Source organism: Carcharhinus amblyrhynchos, chromosome 20, assembly GCF_965287045.1.
Source record: "Carcharhinus amblyrhynchos chromosome 20, sCarAmb.v2.hapA, whole genome shotgun sequence".
Classification (NCBI taxonomy): Eukaryota; Metazoa; Chordata; class Chondrichthyes; order Carcharhiniformes; family Carcharhinidae; genus Carcharhinus; species Carcharhinus amblyrhynchos.
In genome coordinates, this window is record NC_137343.1 from 50,938,417 (window position 1) to 50,958,413 (window position 19,997).

The following is a 19,997-nucleotide window of genomic DNA, read 5'->3' on the forward strand; positions in this document are numbered from 1 at the left end:
TTCAATGTGCGCAACAAGCTCATTTACCTTGTTCCGTAAACTGTGCGCGTTTAGGTACAACACCCTCAGTCCTTTATTGACCACCTCCCTTCTCATACTGGTCACCATTGCCTCATCTCTGCCCAGATGAAGTTAGATTCCCACCACCTTCTATACTCTCTGTTCTATCATGTGGTTTGGAAACTTTACTAACCCCTCCTGAGCCCTCAGTTCAATTAACCTGCACCACTTCGCTCTCCTTTAACTCTGATTTTCTAATTCTCCAAACAACCGAACCCTCTCCCCACTATTTAGTTTAAAGCCCTAGTTATATGATTTGCCAAATCTCTGGTCCAGCATGATTCAGATGAAGACCATCCCATTGGAACAGGTCTCTTCTGTCTCAATATTGGTGCCAATGTTCCATGATTTCAAACCCATTCCTCCCATAAATCTCTGAACCACACATTTATCTCCTTAATCTTATTGATGCTGTGCCAATTAGCCCGTGGTTCAGGTAGCAATCCAGAGATTATTACCTTTTTCGTTCTGCTTTTTAATTTAGCTCCTAGCTGTTCATACTCCCTTAGCAGAACCTTTGTTCCTGTTCTACCTATGTCATTGGTACCTACAGAGACCACAACAACTGGATCTTCACCCTCCCACTCCAAGTTCTTCTGCAGATGAGATATCCTGAACCCGAGCACCAGGCAACACAACCTTCGAGATTCTCAATCCTGGGTCACAGAGAACAGTGTCAATGCCCCTAACTATACTATCCCCAATTACATTTCTTTCATCTCCCCCCACTTGAATGGCTTCCCTGTACCACAGTGCCGTGGTCAGTTTGTTCATCCTCCCTGCAGTAGCCGTTCCTGTCCACACAGGGAGCATGAATCTCAAACCTGTTGGACATGTTCAGGACTGAGGGTCCTGTAACCCTATCTCCTGGATCTCTCTACCTGCCCGACTCACAGCCACATCCTCCTGTCCCTGTCCACTGGCCGAACTCAAAGTATTTAAACTAAGAGGCGTGGCTGCCTCCTGAAACACAGTGTCCAGGTATCTCTCACCCTTCCTGATGTGTCACAGTGTCCAAAGCTCAGAGTCCAGTTCATCCACTGAGTTGGAATTCCTCAAGCAGCTTACACTTATATAGAACATAGAACATTACAGCGCAGAACAGGCCCTTCGGCCCACGATGTTGCGCCGACCAGTTACAAAACAATGACCCACTAACCTAAACCAATCCCTTTTCGTCCATAAACCTATCCACGGATCTCTTAAACGCCCCCAAACTAGGCGCATTTACAACTGCAGCAGGCAGGGCATTCCAGTCCCTCACCACCCTCTGGGTAAAGAACCTACCCCTGACATCCATCCTATAACTACCCCCCCTTAATTTAAAGCCATGCCCCCTCGTGCTAGATTTCTCTATCAGAGGAAAAAGGCTATCACTATCCACCCTATCTAAACCTCTAATCATCTTATATGTTTCAATAAGATCCCCTCTTAGCCGCCTTCTTTCCAGCGAAAACAACCCCAAATCCCTCAGCCTCTCCTCATAGGACCTCCCCTCCATACCAGGCAACATCCTGGTAAACCTCCTCTGCACCCTCTCCAAAGCCTCCACATCCTTCCTATAATGTGGGGACCAGAACTGCACTCAGCACTCCAAGTGCGGCCGCACCAGAGTTGTGTACAGTTGCAACATAACGCTGCGAGTCCTAAATTCAATCCCCCTACCAATAAACGCCAAGACACCGTACGCCTTCTTAACAACCTTATCGACTTGATTCCCAACTTTCAGGGATCTATGTACACTACAGACATGCTCACTGGGAACCATAATGGGGTCCACCAGCTCCCACATCATGGAGGAACAACATGTTACCTGACCCTCCAGCTCTATTTTTAGTTAAGTAGCTTTAATTTGGGTTTTAAAATTTCATTTATTTTTTTTTTAAATTAAGTATCTCAATGCAATGTCCAACCAGTAAGTTAAATGGGTTTTCAAATGTAGTACAGTCCTCCTGTGACGTTGCTTTTAAGTTTTTTTTAGTCCAAACTCATTGTCAGTTTCAGAGAATCAGGAGTAACCATTACTGACCAATCAGCATTCTCCCTTACAGTCTCTGCTGCCTGTTTCACCCAACTCCAAAAGCACTCCTCACAGTCAGGCAGCACTCACTCTGCAGTCACAGCAGCACTGTGAGGCCTTTATTTTTATAGGCACAACTTACAAAGCCCTAGACCTGCTTTTAAGTAGTTGTACAAACAACCAGCCAAGTTCAGTTGAGAGCTGACTCAGCTCTCGTGCAGTCAGGTTTGCCAGGAACTTTCTGTGATTGGTGAATTGTGAAAGGGGAAAAATGCATTACTGAAGGGGATGGTGTGGGGAATAAAGAGCCCAAAAACAGCAGCACCAGAGACCATTCGCATACACACGGGTCAAGGTAGGTGTAGGAAAATGCTTTGTTAAGATGGCGGCGTGGGCTCGTTGGGCCGAAGGGCCTGTTTCCTGTGAGGTGTTGTTCTTTGTATGATTGTTCTCCCTGTCCCTGGGTGTTGGGGAGTGGACGTGGACATGTTTGGAAAGAACAAAAGAAAGGGTGAAAATCAGTGCTGGGGAAAGTCAAAGGCTTCCTGCAGGGGTCTAGAAGGAGCACTCTTGCTTCTCCTACCCAGAAAGGTTGCTAAAGTGTACACAAAGAGCCATTTACCTTGCAGAGAAGCAGCTTTGTCATCAAGTTTTTGGAACTCCTGGGAAATCTGCACAGTGCCAGTTAACTTCAAAATGAGGCAAGACTGGAGGAGCCCAGTCTAATTATATTAACAAGCTTCCCACCACTCCACAGTGCACCACACAGGTACCCCAATATCTGTACAACATCCAGAGTATGTGTGGTATGACATGGATGTGTTATTTACCTTGCTTCCTCACCCATCAAGTAGGTTTACTGAATATTGCCTGCATGAAACAACCCACTTCTGAGGCCTAGGAGAGAGTTGTGACTGAGGGAGATCTCGGCATTAAAAGGATGTTTATAACGTGCACCCTGAAACTCAGCTAGTGACATGTCACAGAGTCATAAATGGTCTCCAGCACCCCAGTGGAAGCACCTGTCTCTGCCTTGTCCTCCGGACATGGGCAGCACAATGGGTAACGCTGCTGCCTCACAGCACCAGGGACCTGGGTTTGATTTTGTCTGGAGTTTCTATATTCACCCAGTGTCTGCGTGTAGGTTAGATGGATTGGTCATGGTAAATGTGCAGGGTTACGGGGACAGAATGGAGAGGAGGGCCTGGGTAGGATGCTTAGACTCGATGGGCCGGAAGGCCTCTTTCTGCACTGTAGGTTCTATATGGCATCCATTAATAGGCAACTTTGAACGGTTAGATGGCTCAGTTGGTAGTTCCAATCTACAAATGAACCCTCACTCACTTATCCAAAACTTTAAACATGTGAGGTTTGCAGTAACTGTGGGAACCTAAAGTGAACAGCTACCTTCATGGGAACACAGCTGCCAAAGCCACTTGGATCTGGTCTTTTATTCAGTCCTTCCAAAAACTCAAACACTGGTGCTTAAAACTCCCTGTCACCTTATCCTGTTTGCCAGCACTCTCTCCATAGAGCTCTCAGCCTCTCTTTCTACAAATCAAATCTTGAGAACTTCATCTTCAACCGTGCTCTCAATCTCATGCTTTCTAATTCATCGTCCATTCTCAATGCCCGGTGCCTCGGAACATTGTCAACTTTAAAAAGATATTTTACAAGTTTTCATTATACAACCGTGCAAAGGCCAATAATTTCATCAAAACTGTGGAATAATTAAAGTCACTGGCACAGTTTTCAATGTTTCATACTCTGGACTGGGTGAGGGGAATCAGTAAATATCCAGTTAATCTGTAAACTCAAGATTGATTATTAACAATATCAGTTTTAGGGTCAGTTTAAGATAAACACTTTGAACAACAATTTAGAAGGGCATTGAAATTTTGAATGAAAGGAAGATATGCATTTATACAACACTGTATATTCTACATTCTCAGGATATCACAAAGCATGCTGCAGCCAATTCAGCATTCTTGGAATGTAGTCACTGTAGGACACGTGGAAGACAGCTTCTGCACAGCAAGATCCCACAAACAGCAACACAAATGATGTTAACTGACATAAATATTGGTTTGGCTGGTGTTGTTTTTGTTAGAACACAGAAGGCTGGCAGGGGGAGAACCAGATCAAGGTCTACAAAATTGTGAGGGACAGGGATGGGGTGGATAGGAAGAAACTTTTCCTGTTGGTAGAGGGGTCAATAACCAGGGGGCACAGATTTAGTATAATGAGAGGAGATTTAGATTGGGTGAAAAAGTTTTTCCTCATATCCTGAGGGTGGTGGAAATCCGGAATTCACTGCCTGAAAGGACGGTTGTAAGAAATCCATGGAGGTGAAGGGCCCGTCACCAAAACTTACTTTATATATACACAAGAGATATTACACAACAGTGCTCCCTGCTTCAGCAGGCAGAGAAACTGACACACCTGCTTTAAATAGGGAACATGAAGCTCCCTGATTGAGTTCTAATTGATGGCCCAATCATAGATGTCTTTTTGTGTTGAACAAAATAAACTAAATCAAACTAACTTAAGGACAACTCAAAAAAGGAAGGGAATCACCCAAAATAAAAGACAACATGGAAAGGAAACTTAAAACATCAAATTAAAATGTAATTAAAGGGGTCAATAATAACCCCAATTCCTACAGTGCCCAGCAGGCATCAAAAGCTTTAGTGGTGCCCTCGGACACCACATGCTCCCTTTCCAGAAACAACTGGCTACAAACGTAGCCATAGTAGAGGGACAAAGAGTCAGGTTGGACGACCCCCTCGATCGCCTGCTGCCTGGACCTGTAGGGGACTCAATACTCCAGCAGGCCAACCTCATTTGTGTGACTGAAGTCATCACAGTGATAGAGGCACGAAACCTCACATTTGAGAAACATTCAGATGAGCATTTCAAATGCCACAACATACAAGGCTACAGACCCAAGTGCTAGAAAATAGAATTAGAATAGCTAGTTGCCTGATGTCCCACACAGTCACAAATGGGCTGAAGGGCTTCTTTCTGTGCTGTAAAACGCTATGACTCTATTAACTGTTCTGTGTCATAGGATCTTTGACAAGCAACCAAGCAGGCAGATGGGATCTTGTTTCAATGCCTCATCTGAAAGATGGCATTTCCAACATTGCAGGGTGGGGGCAGGAGATGGTGATGAGAAAGCTGCATTTCGACAGCACCTTTCACAGCCTAATTCACCAATGTGTTTTACAACTAATGGAGCAATTTTAAAGTGTGGTGTTGTCAAATCGGAAAATACAGACACCAATTTGCAAACTGCAATGATAATCTGTGTGAGAGGCAGAATCATAGCAGAGGAACAGATAGGGAGGATTACATTAAATACACTCCCTTACTACTGGAGTTCTGTGTTCTCCCTTATTCTGGAATTCTGTGCTTATTTTTACCTGGCTTAATAGAAAATTGAGTGGGTAAGTTTCTGTCAGTAGCAGAGTGTTACATAGAAACTCTACGGTGCAGAAAGAGGCCATTTGGCCCATCAAGTCTGCACTGACTACAGGCCCACCCAGGCCATACCTCACATCCCTACACATTTACCTGTTAATCCCTCTAAGCAATGCATCCCTGGACACTAAGGGGCAATTTCTTAGCACGGCCAATCAACCTAACCCACACATCTTTGGACTGTGGGAGGAAACCCACACAGACACGGGGACAATGTGCAGATTCCACACAGACAGTGACCTGAGCCAGGAATCGAACCCAGGACCCTAGAGCTGTGAAGCAGCAGTGCTAACCACCATGCTGCCCAACAGTGTTGCTGTTTATTAAAGGAGCCACAGAACTGGGCTGTCTTCCAGGGTTTGGCCGGCCCGCGGTGCTGTCTGGGTGATGTAGTTCCCTCACCCGCAATGCAGAGCGGACGAGGCTGCGGCAGGACTACATTATCCACAATGCCCCGCGATGTCCCCGGGAGCTGCAGTCCCACAATGCCCCTCACTGCGCGACCCGCGGTGCTCTCTGGGAATTGTAGTTCCCTCGGCCCACACTGCGCACCCGGCGGAGCGGCTGAGGGAACCACATCAACCACAAGGCCCTGCGGCGCGGCCCCCCCCGCTCCCACCTCAGCTCTTTGCCGTACAGCATGGTGCGGAGCTGCCGCAGCTGCTCCGGCGGGAGGTGCTGCTCCAAACACTCCTCCACCGAGCTCATCTCTGCCGCCTCCATCTCCACCCGCGCCGCCGTCCCGGAGCCGCTCTCCGCCGCACAGCAGCCGGTGCCCCGCCCCCAGACCCGCTGATTGGTCCAAACCCCACAGCCGTCGGTGCCCCGCCCCTCAGGCCCACGGATTGGTCCAAACCTCACAACTGCCGGTGCCCCGCCCCTCAGGCCCGCTGATTGGTCCAAACCAGCCGGTTCCCCGTTCCCAGGCCCGCTGACTGGTCCAAATCCCAGAGCCGCCGGTGCCCCGCCCCACAGGCTCTCTGATTGGCCCAAACCCCAGCAACCGGTTCCCCGCCCCCAGGCCCGCTGATTGGTCCAAATCCCAGAGCCGCCGGTGCCCCGCCCCACAGGCTCGCTGATTGGTCCAAACCCCACAGCAGCCGATGCCCCGCCCCCACGCTCGCTGATTGGTCCAAACCCCAATCTGCTCCATGATTGGCCCAGCCTCTGCCCCGCCCCTTAACGGGGGCGGGACCTTACATTTGTGTAGCGCCTCTTACAACCTGGCAGTCCTGCTGTGCTTTACAGTCACAGTGCGCATTTAAAGAGTTAATGTGGGAAACAGCAACCAATTTGTGCACAGCAAGCTCCCACAAACAGCAATGTGATAATGGCCAGATAATGTGTTTTTGTAATGATAACTGAGGGATAAATCATTGACAGTGCAGAAGGAGTCCATTCAGCCCATCAAGTCTGCACAACCACAATCCCACCTAGGCCCTATCCCCATAACCCCAGCTAGTCTCTTTGACACTAGGGTTAATTTACCATGGCTAATCAACCTCACCGCACATCTTTGGATTGTGGGAGGAAACCGGAGCACCCGGAGGAAACCCACGCCGACACGTGCAAACTATTCGAACATGAATAGTTAAGCCAGAAATTTAAGCTGGGAATTGAACCTGGGTCCCTGGCGCCGTGAGGCAGCCGTGCTAATCATTGTACCACCAAATATATCACAGAGGGAGACATGGGGTGTGGCGGTACGGGGGTATGAGGACAAAAAAGACACTAGGACTAGAGGGCACAGCCTCAAGATAAAGGGGAGGCGGTTTAGAACGGAGTTGAGGAGGAACTTCTTCACTCAAAGGGTGGTGAATCTCTGGAATTCTCTGCCCGTTGAAGTGGTGGAGGCTGCCTCGCTAAATATTTTTAAGACGCGGGTTGATGGGTTTTTGATAAGAGAGGGGATTAAGGGTTATGGGGAGAGGGCGGGAATGTGGAACTGAGCCACGACAGATCAGCCATGATCTTATTGAATGGCGGGGCAGGCTCAAGGGCTAGATGGCCGACTCCTGCTCCTATTTCTTATGTTCTTATGTTCTTATGACAAAGGAAGGTAGAGAGGATACAGTGAGGAATGAAAGAGAGAATGAGAGACTATCCCCTACTCAAGACTGCCATCCTTTCTCATCTATATCTATCATTGTAACCCTCTATTCTCTTTTCCTTCAGTTATCTAGTGTCACTTTAATTGTATCTATATTTTTCACTTCAGCCACTCTGGATTCTCATTACTGTGTAAAGAAATTACTTTTGAATTCCCTTTCTGATGTTTTGGCGACTGTTTTACATTGATGGCCCCACAAGCTGGAACACTCTTTTTCTATTCCCTGTATCAAAACCATAACTTTAATAACCACTACTAGGTTGATCTTGGCCTTCTGTTAAGGCTTGTTCTTCCTTTTCTGAGATAGGTATAATCTCATATTTGGTCTATCTTTCTTGCACACCTTCCACTGCCTCTATATAAGAACATAAGAAATAGGAGCAGGAGTCGGCCATCCAGCCCTTCGAGCCTGCCCCGCCATTCAATAAGATCATGGCTGATCTGCCGTGGCTCAGTTCCACATTCCCACCCTCTCCCCATAACCCTTAATCCCCTCTCTTATCAAAAACCCATCAACCCGCGTCTTAAAAATACTTAGCGAGGCAGCCTCCACCACTTCAACGGGCAGAGAATTCCAGAGATTCACCACCCTTTGAGTGAAGAAGTTCCTCCTCAACTCCGTTCTAAACCGTCCCCCCCTTTATCTTGAGGCTGTGCCCTCTAGTCCTACTGGCCTTTCTGAGCTGGAAGAGTCCACCTCTATCCACCTATATCCTTTTATCTTTCTCCATTGTTCGATTCTATCCGTCTAGAAATAAACCGTAATGTTTGGTTTGCTTTTTAAATTGCCTGGCTAAGCGGTGGCGGAGGTTATAGTGATTTATATGTTTGTCTGCACTGATCCTCTACCCCATTTTAGACGCCTATTTTCCAAGTAATGTGTCCAAGATCTTTACTTTTCTCACCAAAATGTAATAACTCCACTTTTCATCTCTTTACTGAAATTGTTATTGCCAATGAGAGAGGCACTTGAATAATAAGAGAGAGGGGCATTGGGAATCGGGAGAAGGATGGATGAGAGTCACAGGGGAAAACAAATGATAGGTAACACCAAAGTTGTGAATTTTATATCCGTACCGGCTAAAATGATTCGCCTGCCTGAAATCGATCAAGGCTCCTGCTAAAAGTTTGAAGTTTATTTATTAGTGTTACAAGTAGGCTTACATTAACACTGCAATGAAGTTACTGTGAAAATCTCCTAATCACCACACTTGTTCCAGTACAGTGAAGAAGAATTTAGATGGCAAACGCACTTAACCAGCACATCTTTTGGACTGTGGGAGTAAACCTATGCAGACACAGAGGGAGAACATGCAGACTCTGTACAGACAGTGACCCAAGCTGGGAAAAGAACCCGGGTCCCTGACGGCTGTGAGGCAGCAGTACTAACCATTGTGCCACGGGACATGGACATTGTGGAAGTACAGGGGGGCACAAAGGAGAGTGGAGTGCAGGAACACAGCACTGTGTGAGAGGGGGGGTCATAGAGAGATGCACTGAGATTGGACCCTGTGCATTTGAACAGATCCACTTTGTTGATGACCAATTTACCTGAATGAATGAGATTGGAGCCTGTTTGTAACAGATAGGTCAATTAAGCAAGTTGTCAAGATAAATGTTGGCCTACATTTGGCTAATTGTCTTGTCAGACAGAAGAAGTGGATTTGGATCTGGGGGGGCAGCACTTTGAATGATCAGCTTCTTCTCTCCGGTATGGAGATCAAAGATCAATTGATATTGAGTCAATGCCTCTGGGATCTTGGAATGATCTCAAGCTTCCAGCTCCAAACCAACCGCAACAAATCTCTGAAACTCACAGCTCCAAAAATCACCTCTCTTCCAAGTCAAATTGGATCTCCTACACCACTGCTTTGAGCAGGTCTCAACTCTACTGTTGTAACTGGACGGAGCCACCTTATTTGAAACAGTCCTGAACCGTGATAGCGAGGGGTTTGCAACTAAACAGTGGCTCAATGGTTAGCACTGCTGCCTCACAGCTGTCAGGGACCCGGGTTCTTTTCCCAGCTTGGGTCACTGTCTGTACAGAGTCTGCATGTTCTCCCTCTGTGTCTGCATAGGTTTACTCCCACAGTCCAAAATATGTGCTGGTTAAGTGCATTTGCCATCTAAATTCTCCTTCACTGTACTGGAACAAGTGTGGTGATTAGGAGATTTTCACAGTAACTTCATTGCAGTGTTAATGTATGCCTACTTGTAACACTAATAAATAAACTTCAAACTTTTAACAGGAGCCTTGATACGCAAGGATATTTTGGCCTTGGAGGGAGTGCAGAGGAGGTTTACTAGGCTGATGCCGGAGTTGAGGGGGTTGAGCTATGAGGAGAGGCTGAATAAACTAGGCTTGTACTCGTTAGAGTTTAGAAGAATGAGGGGAGATCTCATTGAGACGTATAAGATGATGAATGGGATGGATAGGATAGAGGTGGAGAGGCTCTTCCCGCTCAGAAAGGACAGTAGGACTAGAGGGCACAGCCTTAAGATAAAGGGGGGGCGGTTTAGAACGGAGTTGAGGAGGAACTTCTTCACTCAAAGGGTGGTGAATCTCTGGAATTCTCTGCCCGTTGAAGTGGTGGAGGCTGCCTCGCTAGATATATTTAAGACGCGGGTTGATAGGTTTTTGATAGGCTAGGGGATTAAGGGTTATGGGGAGAGGGCGGGAATGTGGAACTGAGACACGACAGATCAGCCATGATCTTACTGAATGGCGGGGCAGGCTCGAAGGGCTAGATGGCCTACTCCTGCTCCTATTTCTTATGTTCTTATTGATTGATTTCGGGCAGGCAAATCATTTTAGCCGGTATGGATATAAAACTCAGAACTTTGGCATTATTAGTATCACGTTCTAATTCTGCGCTCGTCAACCAGCCCTGAGCATATTCCAGTTGTCGAGATCCAAGTGAGTGACATTAGAACAGGATAAAAGCGGAGTGAACAGTCTCGAGTGCAACTTGTTAGAAGTGGCCTCAATCTATTTGATGGGATCTGTAGATCGAAATGACACACAACTGACTTGCCAATCTAGCTATGTGGGAGATGGAACGACCACTCTGGCACAGGAGGACAGATACTATGTTCATTCAGGCTGGATCTCCCTCTCACCAATTCCTTCCTAACTGAAGAGAGCAGATGTTGCTGGGTCCTGATGATCAAGAAATAGGAAACATCCAGAACTGGATGAAACCTCTTCTCTGTTTGACTGGAAAATGTAAATTGCACGGATGATGGCATTGTTGCATTAGGAACATCAATGCCAGAATTGGATTATTTGACTACAAGCAGATGCAAAACAGCCTGAAAGTTTACGATCCCACACACAGCAACACAACCATGCAGATTGGGTTGATTCCTGGGGGACTGAACTTGTCCAAAAACAGCAACATTCCTCAAATCCCACTGCGGGGATTCCATGCGTTCACCACCACCATAACGATATTTGTGGTTCACTGTCTCTCTGAGAACTCAGTGCTCGAATTCACTGACTCACAATCCTCTCCAGGAATTTGGGGAAATCAGGGTAGATTCCTTATTCATATCTGTGCACTTCCAGGACTCCTGTGACAAAACCGAGAATCTTTACCCTACAATACAACAGTGACTAAACTTCTATAGAACCCTACTGGCTGTAAAGTACTTTGGGAAGTTGTGAAAGGCAGAATAGGAATACAAGTTGCCCTTTTATCCTTCAGTCATCAGGCTGACTAATCTGACTAACAGATGTGCTCCTCGATACCTCAACTATCTTCCCAAGAACCCTTATATTTTTAAACGCAAGTGAATTGTCTTCAGCCTGTTTCACTCACTGCTCCACATGTTTTGAGCTTGCTTTAGGGTAATCTCATAAATGTCATCTTTTACTCAATCATTTGTTACTTTCATTCGAGCTGTTCCATTAACAGAACCACTTTACAATCCCAGCTTCAGTCATAATTAGAAACATATTGAAACATATTGAAAAGTTTCCCTGGTATTTATACATCGTTGGGTCAGGGATGAGGTGAATTTATCATAAACCATCGTTCTGGGAAGCCAGCGGGATAAGGTTGAAACTTAAGTGTTTCACTCTGTCCAATTTAACTCCCCACGGAGTTGAAGATGGAAGTTTCAGGTTAAATGTTGACCAACCTCAGTGACTGGCAGGCTTTGAGGGGGAGAGTGGCTACAGGGATGAGGCTGGATAAATTGCTCTTGCAGGGAGCCCAGCACAGACATGATGGGCCAAATGGCCTCCGTCTGATAGGCCTGAAAGCAGTGCAGATTAAAATAAAGCTTAAAGTCTATTTGTTAGTCGCAAGTACATAAGAAATAGGAGCAGGAGTTGGCCATCTCGCCCCTCGAGCCTGCCCCGCCATTCAATAAGATCATGGCTGATCTGAAGTGGATCAGTTCCACATTCCCACTCTCTCCCCTTAATTCCCCTGTCTATCAGAAACCTATCACAAGTAGGCTTACATTAACACTGCAATGAAGTTACTGTGAAAATCCTTTAGTCGCCACAGTCCAGCGCCTGTCCGGGTACACTGAGGGCAAATTTAGTATGGCCAATGCACCTAACCAGCACATCTTTTGGCTAGTGAGAGGGAACCGGAGTACCCGGAGGAAACCCACACAGACACAGGGAGAACGTGCAAACTCCACACAGACAGTAACCAAGCCGGGAATCGAACCCAGGTCCCTGGCGCAGTGAGGCAGCAATGCTAACCACCGTGCCATCGTAACACACCACTGCCTTCCGATGGAAGTTAAGGCCAACATAAGGTGCATCTCAGTGCTAATTTTGTAACTGAATGGCTGCATGTCTTAGTTCATGTGAGGTTAATACCTCTTAAAGATGGCATGTACTACACAAAGTGGAGTCCCAGTCCAACTGCAAAAAGCGCTGGAGGTGTCTGCATTGGGAAAGAGAGGCTGTTCTGCAAAAAAAATTGATAAATGACGCAGCAGGGCAGAGAGTGCGTTCCGAGGATCTCCAACACTGGCGGGGAGGCTGAGGAGAACAGAAGGGGAGCTGGTCCTCCCTCCGCAGGGGGCAGGAGACCCCCTCCAGACAGACCATGAAGGGCAGTGTGAGCAGATACCCATCACAGTCAACCCAACACAGGAGCCTCGCTCAGAGGTCGTAGATTTTTGGTTTGATTTATTGCCGTATGTACTGGTATACAGTGGAAAGTATTGCTTTTTGGACAAAGCATACCATTCATAGAGTACATAGGGGAGAGGGTGCAAAATATAGTGTTACAGTCACAGCTAGGGTGCCGAGAAAGATCAGCTTAAGATATAGCAGTCAAAAGTTTGATGGCTGCAGTGAAGAAGCTATTCTTGAGTTGGTTGGTACATGAAGGGTGTCGAAATTTGCTGATGACACCAAGATTGGGGGAACGGCAAATTGTGCGGAGGGTGTGGAGAGTCTGTAGAAGGATCTAGATAGGCTGGGCGAATGGGCCAGGAAATAGCAAATGGAATTTAATGTTGGCAAGTGTGAGGTTGTCCACTTTGGTAGGAATAATGGTAGGAAGGACTATTACTTACATGGAGAAAAACTGCAGCAGGCGACGGTGCAGAGGGACCTCGGGGTCCTTGTGCATGAGTCGCAAAAACCCAGCTTGCAGGTGCAGCAGGTGGTCAGGAAGGCGAATGGGATGCTGGCCTTCATAGCGAGGGGGATTGAATATAAAAGCAGGGAGGTCTTGCTGCAACTGTACAGGGCACTGGTGAGGCCGCAGCTAGGGTACTGTGTGCAGTTTTGGGCGCCGCACCTGCGCAAAGATATTTTGGCCTTGGAGGGAGTGCAGGGGAGGTTTACTAGGCTGATGCCGGAGTTGAGGGGGTTGAGCTATGAGGAGAGGCTGAATAAACTAGGCTTGTACTTGTTAGAGTTTAGAAGAATGAGGGGAGATCTCATTGAGACATATAAGATGATGAATGGGATGGATAGGATAGAGGTGGAGAGACTCTTCCCACTCAAAAAAGACAGTAGGACTAGGGGGCACAGCCTCAAGATAAAGGGGGGGCGGTTCAGAACGGAGTTGAGGAGGAACTTCTTCACTCAAAGGGTGGTGAATCTCTGGAATTCTCTGCCCGTTGAAGTGGTGGAGGCTGCCTCGCTAAATATTTTTAAGACGCGGGTTGATGGGTTTTTGATAAGAGAGGGGATTAAGGGTTATGGGGAGAGGGCGGGAAAGTGGAACTGAGACACGACAGATCAGCCATGATCTTATTGAATGGCGGGGCAGGCTCGAAGGGCCAGATGGCCTACTCCTGCTCCTATTTCTTATGTTCTTATGTTCTCCAAATTTTGTATCTTTTTCCCGATAAAAGGTGGAAGAGAGTGTGTCTGGAGCGCTTGGGATTCTTGATTATGCTGGCTGCTTTTCCGAGGCAGCAGGGAATGCAGTCGGGGTCAATGGATGGGTTTGTGAGAATGAATTGGGCTACATTCCCAATCCTTTGCCAATTCCTATAGTCCTGGTCACAGAGCAGGAACCATACCAGGCTGTGAAACAACCAGAAAGTATCTGTAAACATTGGAGAGAGCCATAGCGAATATGCTAAATTTCCTTAACCTTCTGAGAAAGTAGTGGGCTTTCTTAACCATCGCGTTGGCATGAAGGGACCAGGACATGTTGTTGGTGATCTGAATGCCTAGAAACTTGAAGCTCTCCACCATTTCCACTTTATCGCCATTGGTGTAGACAAGGGCATGTTCTCCACTATACTTCCTGAAGTTAATGACTATCTCCTTCGTTTACTGACATTGAAGGAGAGATTATTGTCACCGAACCACATCACCAGGTTCTGGATCTCTTTCCTGTCTCTTCATTCTTTGAGATCTGACCCATCACAGTGGTGTCATCAGCAAAACCGAAAATTGATTTGGAGTGGGATTTGGTCACACGTTCGTTAGTGGATAAGGAGATACGTAGGTGTACATGTAGTCCCAAAGAAGTTCAGTAACCTCACAGGGATAGTCAAATTAGTAAATTCATCCTCAAATGTCACATTCAGCATGGTGACATGGTGGTTAGCTTTACCCAGGGACCCAGGTTCGATTCATAAGAACATAAGAAATAGGAGCAGGAGTCGGCCATCTGGCCCTTCGAGCCTGCCCCGCCATTCAATAAGATCATGGCTGATCTGAAGTGGATCAGTTCCACTTTCCCGCCCTCTCCCCATAACCCTTAATCCCCTCGCTTATCAAAAACCCATCAACCTGCGTCTTAAAAATATTTAGCGAGGCAGCCTCCACCACTTCAACGGGCAGAGAATTCCAGAGATTCACCACCCTTTGAGTGAAGAAGTTCCTCCTCAACTCCGTTCTAAACCGCCCCCCTTTTATCTTGAGGCTGTGCCCCCTAGTCCTACTGTCCTTTTTGAGTGGGAAGAGCCTCTCCACCTCTATCCTATCCATCCCATTCATCATCTTATACGTCTCAATGAGATCTCCCCTCATTCTTCTAAACTCTAACGAGTACAAGCCTAGTTTATTCAGCCTCTCCTCATTGCTCAACTCCCTCAACTCTGGTATCAGCCTAGTAAACCTCCTCTGCAGGATTCCCAGTTTGGGTCACTGTCTGTATGGAGTCTGCACATTCTCCTTGTGTCTGTGTGGGTTTCCTCCAGTATCTTTCCAAAGTCTGAAAGATGCTCTGGTTAGGGTGCATTGGCCGTGCTAAATTCTCCCTCAGTGTAACCAAACATGCACCAGAGTGTGGTGGCTCAGGGTTTTCACAGTAACTTCATTGCAGTGTTCATGTAAGCCTACTTGTGACACTAATTATTCAGTTTTAAAACGTTAAAATAATCTTATTCCACCAACTGCATCAGACATCTATCTCAGTGCTCAATGCACTGTGTTTGGGGCTGTGGATTGTACATAAAAAGATAAAGACAAGGTTTGTACACGTAGATTCAAACTAACAACAGTAGATTTATTAAACATAAGAACATAAGAAATAGGAGCAGGAGTCGGCCATCTAGCCCTTTGAGCCTGCCCCGCCATTCAATAAGATCATGGCTGATCTGAAGTGGATCAGTTCCATTTTCCTGCTTTCTCCCCATAACCCTTAATCCCCCTGTCTATCAGAAACCTATCTACCCGTGACTTAAATATATTTAGCGAGGCAGCCTCCACCACTTCAACAGGCAGAGAATTCCAGAGATTCACCACCCTTTGAGTGAAGAAGTTCCTCCTCAACTCCGATCTAAACTGCCCCCCCTTTATCTTGAGGCTGTGTCCTCTAGTCCTGCTGTCCCTTCTGAGCAGGAAGAATCTCTCTACCTCTACCCCATCCAACCCTTTCATTATCTTATACGTCTCTATAAGATCCCCCCCTCATCCTTCTAAACTCCAACGAGTACAGACCCAGTCTATTTAGTCTCTCTTCATAGTCCAACCCCCTCATCTCCGGTATCAGCCTAGTGAACCTCCTCTGCACTCCCTCCAAGACCAATATATCCTTGCGCAAGTACGGCGACCAAAACTGCACACAGTACTCCAGCTGCGGCCTCACCAGTGCCCTGTACAGTTGCAGCAAGACCTCCCTGCTTTTATATTCAATCCCCTTCGCTATAAAGGCCAGCATCCCATTTGCCTTCTTGATCACAAAGTATTGCCTGTATAAATTCTGCAATACCCTAATGACATCACTATCGAATAATGTGGTCAGCTCTTAAAGCAACCTGCAACCACTTAAATATATAGAATCCCTTCCCCTTTACTTCTGTAGTCATGACAACAAATCACGACAATGTTTATAAACAGGATCAATAATACTCTAGAAACAGTACTAGGCTCTATTAATCATTACACACAGCCACGAAGGTAATCGATGAAGAGGATGTGTTCCTTTGTTTAAGAAGGGTAGCAAGAATAATCCAAGTAATTACAGGCCGGTGAGCCTTACATCAGTGATAGGGAAATTATTGGAGAGGATTCTTGGCTCATTTGTGGTTCTGAGGGAGGTGGGACACATACAGGCTGGACAGGCTACACCTCAACAGAACTGGAACTAATGTCCCCTGGGCAGTTTGCTAATGTGACTGAGGTGGGTTGGCAATATATTATCATCTCTTCCCCATCGCTGGGTTACAGTCCTGGAACTTCTCCCTAACAGCACCGTATATACTCTCTTCCACCTCCTACTGATGGGAGAAAGGTATGAAAGTCTGAGGATATGTACCAATTGACTCATGAATAGCTTCTTCCCTGCTGCCATCGGACATTTGAGGTGTGTCAGGATTTGGAGATAGTGGCCACAGAGCTGAAGATATAAGTCTTTTTTTTTGTTTTATTACAACAGTACAGTTGGGGAGTCTTCACAACACACCGGGTGGGAACCGCTGGTGTAGGGACTTTCTTATCTTTTTCCCAACAGTAGAAGGTGGAAGAGAGTATATAAGGGGAATGTGGGGCCCTTGATCATGCTGACAGCTTTTCCAGGGCAATGGGAAGTGTAGACAGAGTCAATGGATGGGAGGCTGGTTTCCGTGATGGACTGGGCTTTGTTCATGACCCTTTGTAGTTCCTTGTGGTCTTGGACAGAGCAGGAGCCCATACCAAGCTATGATTTGGTCGCCGCACTTACGCAAGGATATTTTGGCCTTGGAGGGAGTGCAGAGGAGGTTTACTAGGCTGATACCGGAGTTGAGGGGGTTGAGCTATGAGGAGAGGCTGAATAAACTAGGCTTGTACTCGTTAGAGTTTAGAAGAATGAGGGGGGATCTCATTGAGACGTATAAGATGATGAATGGGATGGATAGGATAGAGGTGGAGAGGCTCTTCCCGCTCAGAAAGGACAGTAGGACTAGGGGGCACAGCCTCAAGATAAAGGGGGGCGGTTTAGAACGGAGTTGAGGAGGAACTTCTTCACTCAAAGGGTGGTGAATCTCTGGAATTCTCTGCCCGTTGAAGTGGTGGAGGCTGCCTCGCTAAATATATTTAAGACGCGGGTTGATGGGTTTTTGATAAGCGAGGGGATTAAGGGTTATGGGGAGAGGGCGGGAATGTGGAACTGAGCCACGACAGATCAGCCATGATCTTATTGAATGGCGGGGCAGGCTCGAGGGGCTAGATGGCCTACTCCTGCTCCTATTTCTTATGTTCTTATGTTCTTTGTTCCATTGTGAGGAGCTTTGTTTGATAGCACATTACTGTTTAATGTACGGCCATTTTTTCCTGGAATGTGAAAATGATACTGGAGTATAAATGTTAACTTGTTAATAACGTTATGTTCTGACTCCCTGTTACATTCACATTCTCGCTTCTCCCCTCTACTGCAATCGAGAAGTAGAATATGCGAAATTACATCTGAGACTCAGGTCAAAGTCATTCAGGACATTTACCCTCAGCTTTAACCAAGTGGGCAGACCATTAGCCTGCTCTCTACAACCTGCTCAGCTACTCAGTCAGAGAAGCTCAAATCCGCTGGGTAACGGTTGCTCCTTCCTTCAATTTCCAACAGGGAAGTAGCAGCATCTGCCCTGTGTTACTGCAATCGGCAATCCCCTGAGACAGTGCATCCCACTGCCTTGGATAATAACTAACTGATTTCCCATATTGCTACTCATTCTGTAAAGAGAACATAAGAACATAAGAAATAGGAGCAGGAGTCGGCCATCCAGCCCTTCGAGCCTGCCCCGCCATTCAATAAGATCATGGCTGATCTGTCGTGTCTCAGTTCCACATTCCCGCCCTCTCCCCATAACCCTTAATCCCCTCTCTTATCAAAAACCCATCAACCCGCGTCTTAAAAATATTTAGCGAGGCAGCCTCCACCACTTCAACGGGCAGAGAATTCCAGAGATTCACCACCCTTTGAGTGAAGAAGTTCCTCCTCAACTCCGATCTAAACTGCTCCCCCCTTATCTTGAGGCTGTGCCCCCTAGTCCTACTATCCTTTCTGAGCAGGAAGAGCCTCTCCACCTCTATCCTATCCATCCCATTCATCATCTTATACGTCTCAATGAGATCTCCCCTCATTCTTCTAAACTCTAACGAGTACAAGTAAAGAGAGATCAGGATTTATTCAGTGCCTTTAACTTCGGGGTCACAGTTTGGGAGGGTTCACCCCCAGTGAAGGGGAAAGTGGGAGCAGCAGAAACCCGGCCAATTGCTGAGAATGGACGTTAGTGCAGGAGCAGGATTTCTCCCACGTTTTGACGTTCCTGACAGCGACGGAATGAGTTTCCCTCGGGCCATCGCGAGTGGCTGCCGGAGAGTGACTAAATCGTCCTTTAAAACACTTGAAATATGTGTGGAATTCAGCAGCAACTGTGAACTAACAGCACACTTAATTCTGTGACCAAGGCTGTCTGGTGATTCTTGTCCTCTGGGAATGAAGACACGAATGCGCTCACTGTAAGGAACCCAGTTGTTCTGTCCACATTGCTGCATAATGAAATGGGTAAATAACACCAGTGTCCAGTGGCCACACACTCCACCCTCTTCTGAAGGCCTCCTTTCTTACTCACTCAGCTGCCCACTGTTGGTATGTGAACCTGGATGGGTCAGATTTGGATATTTCTTTGTACGCTTAAACTGGACCAGCTGATGGGCAACACGACAGCTCAGTGACTATCACTGTTTGCTGTGCAGAAACATGGATTTGGGCCGGTGCCTGTGGGAGTTTGCACATTCTCCCCGTGACTGCGTGGGTTTCCTCTGGGTGCTCCGGTTTCCTCCCACACCTCTCGAGGCAGAGACTGGGGGTTAATGGGTGCTATTCGGATTGGTGGTTGGTGACTAGTGGAGTGCCCCAGGGGTCGGTGCTGGGGCCTCAGCTATTTACCATTTATATAGATGATCTGGAGGAGGGAACCGAGTGCAGGGTGTCGAAATTTGCTGATGACACCAAGATTGGGGGAACGGCAAATTGTGCGGAGGGTGTGGAGAGTCTGTAGAAGGATCTAGATAGGCTGGGCGAATGGGCCAGGAAATGGCAAATGGAATTTAATGTTGGCAAGTGTGAGGTGGTCCACTTTGGTAGGAATAATGGTAGGAAGGACTATTACTTATGTGGCGAAAAACTGCAGCAGGCGACGGTGCAGAGGGACCTCGGGGTCCTTGTGCATGAGTCGCAAAAACCCAGCCTGCAGGTGCAGCAGGTGGTCAGGAAGGCGAATGGGATGCTGGCCTTCATAGCAAGGGGGATTGAATATAAAAGTAGGAAGGTCTTGCTGCAGCTGTATAGGGCACTGGTGAGGCCGCAGCTGGAGTACTATGTGCAGTTTTGGTCGCCGTACTTACGCAAGGATATTTTGGCCTTGGAGGGAGTGCAGAGGAGGTTTACTAGGCTGATGCCGGAGTTG

The 19,997-nt window shown here is 47.1% G+C and overlaps 1 protein-coding gene across 2 annotated transcripts in view; it reads right to left on the reverse strand.

Annotated features, from left to right (window-relative positions):
* Window positions 1–6,330, reverse strand: part of upb1 (ureidopropionase, beta) — a 125,771-nt gene extending 119,441 nt beyond the window's left edge. The window contains exon 1 of one of the 2 annotated variants that reach the window (XM_080208603.1): window positions 6,201–6,330. In XM_080208603.1, coding sequence (XP_080064729.1) covers window positions 6,201–6,286 — 86 coding nt within the window. In that variant the 5' untranslated portion in view covers window positions 6,287–6,330. Of the gene's footprint in view, window positions 1–6,182 lie in introns of both variants that reach the window. The other variant, XM_080208602.1, reaches the window with a different exon arrangement.
* Between the last annotated feature and the right edge of the window lie 13,667 nt (window positions 6,331–19,997).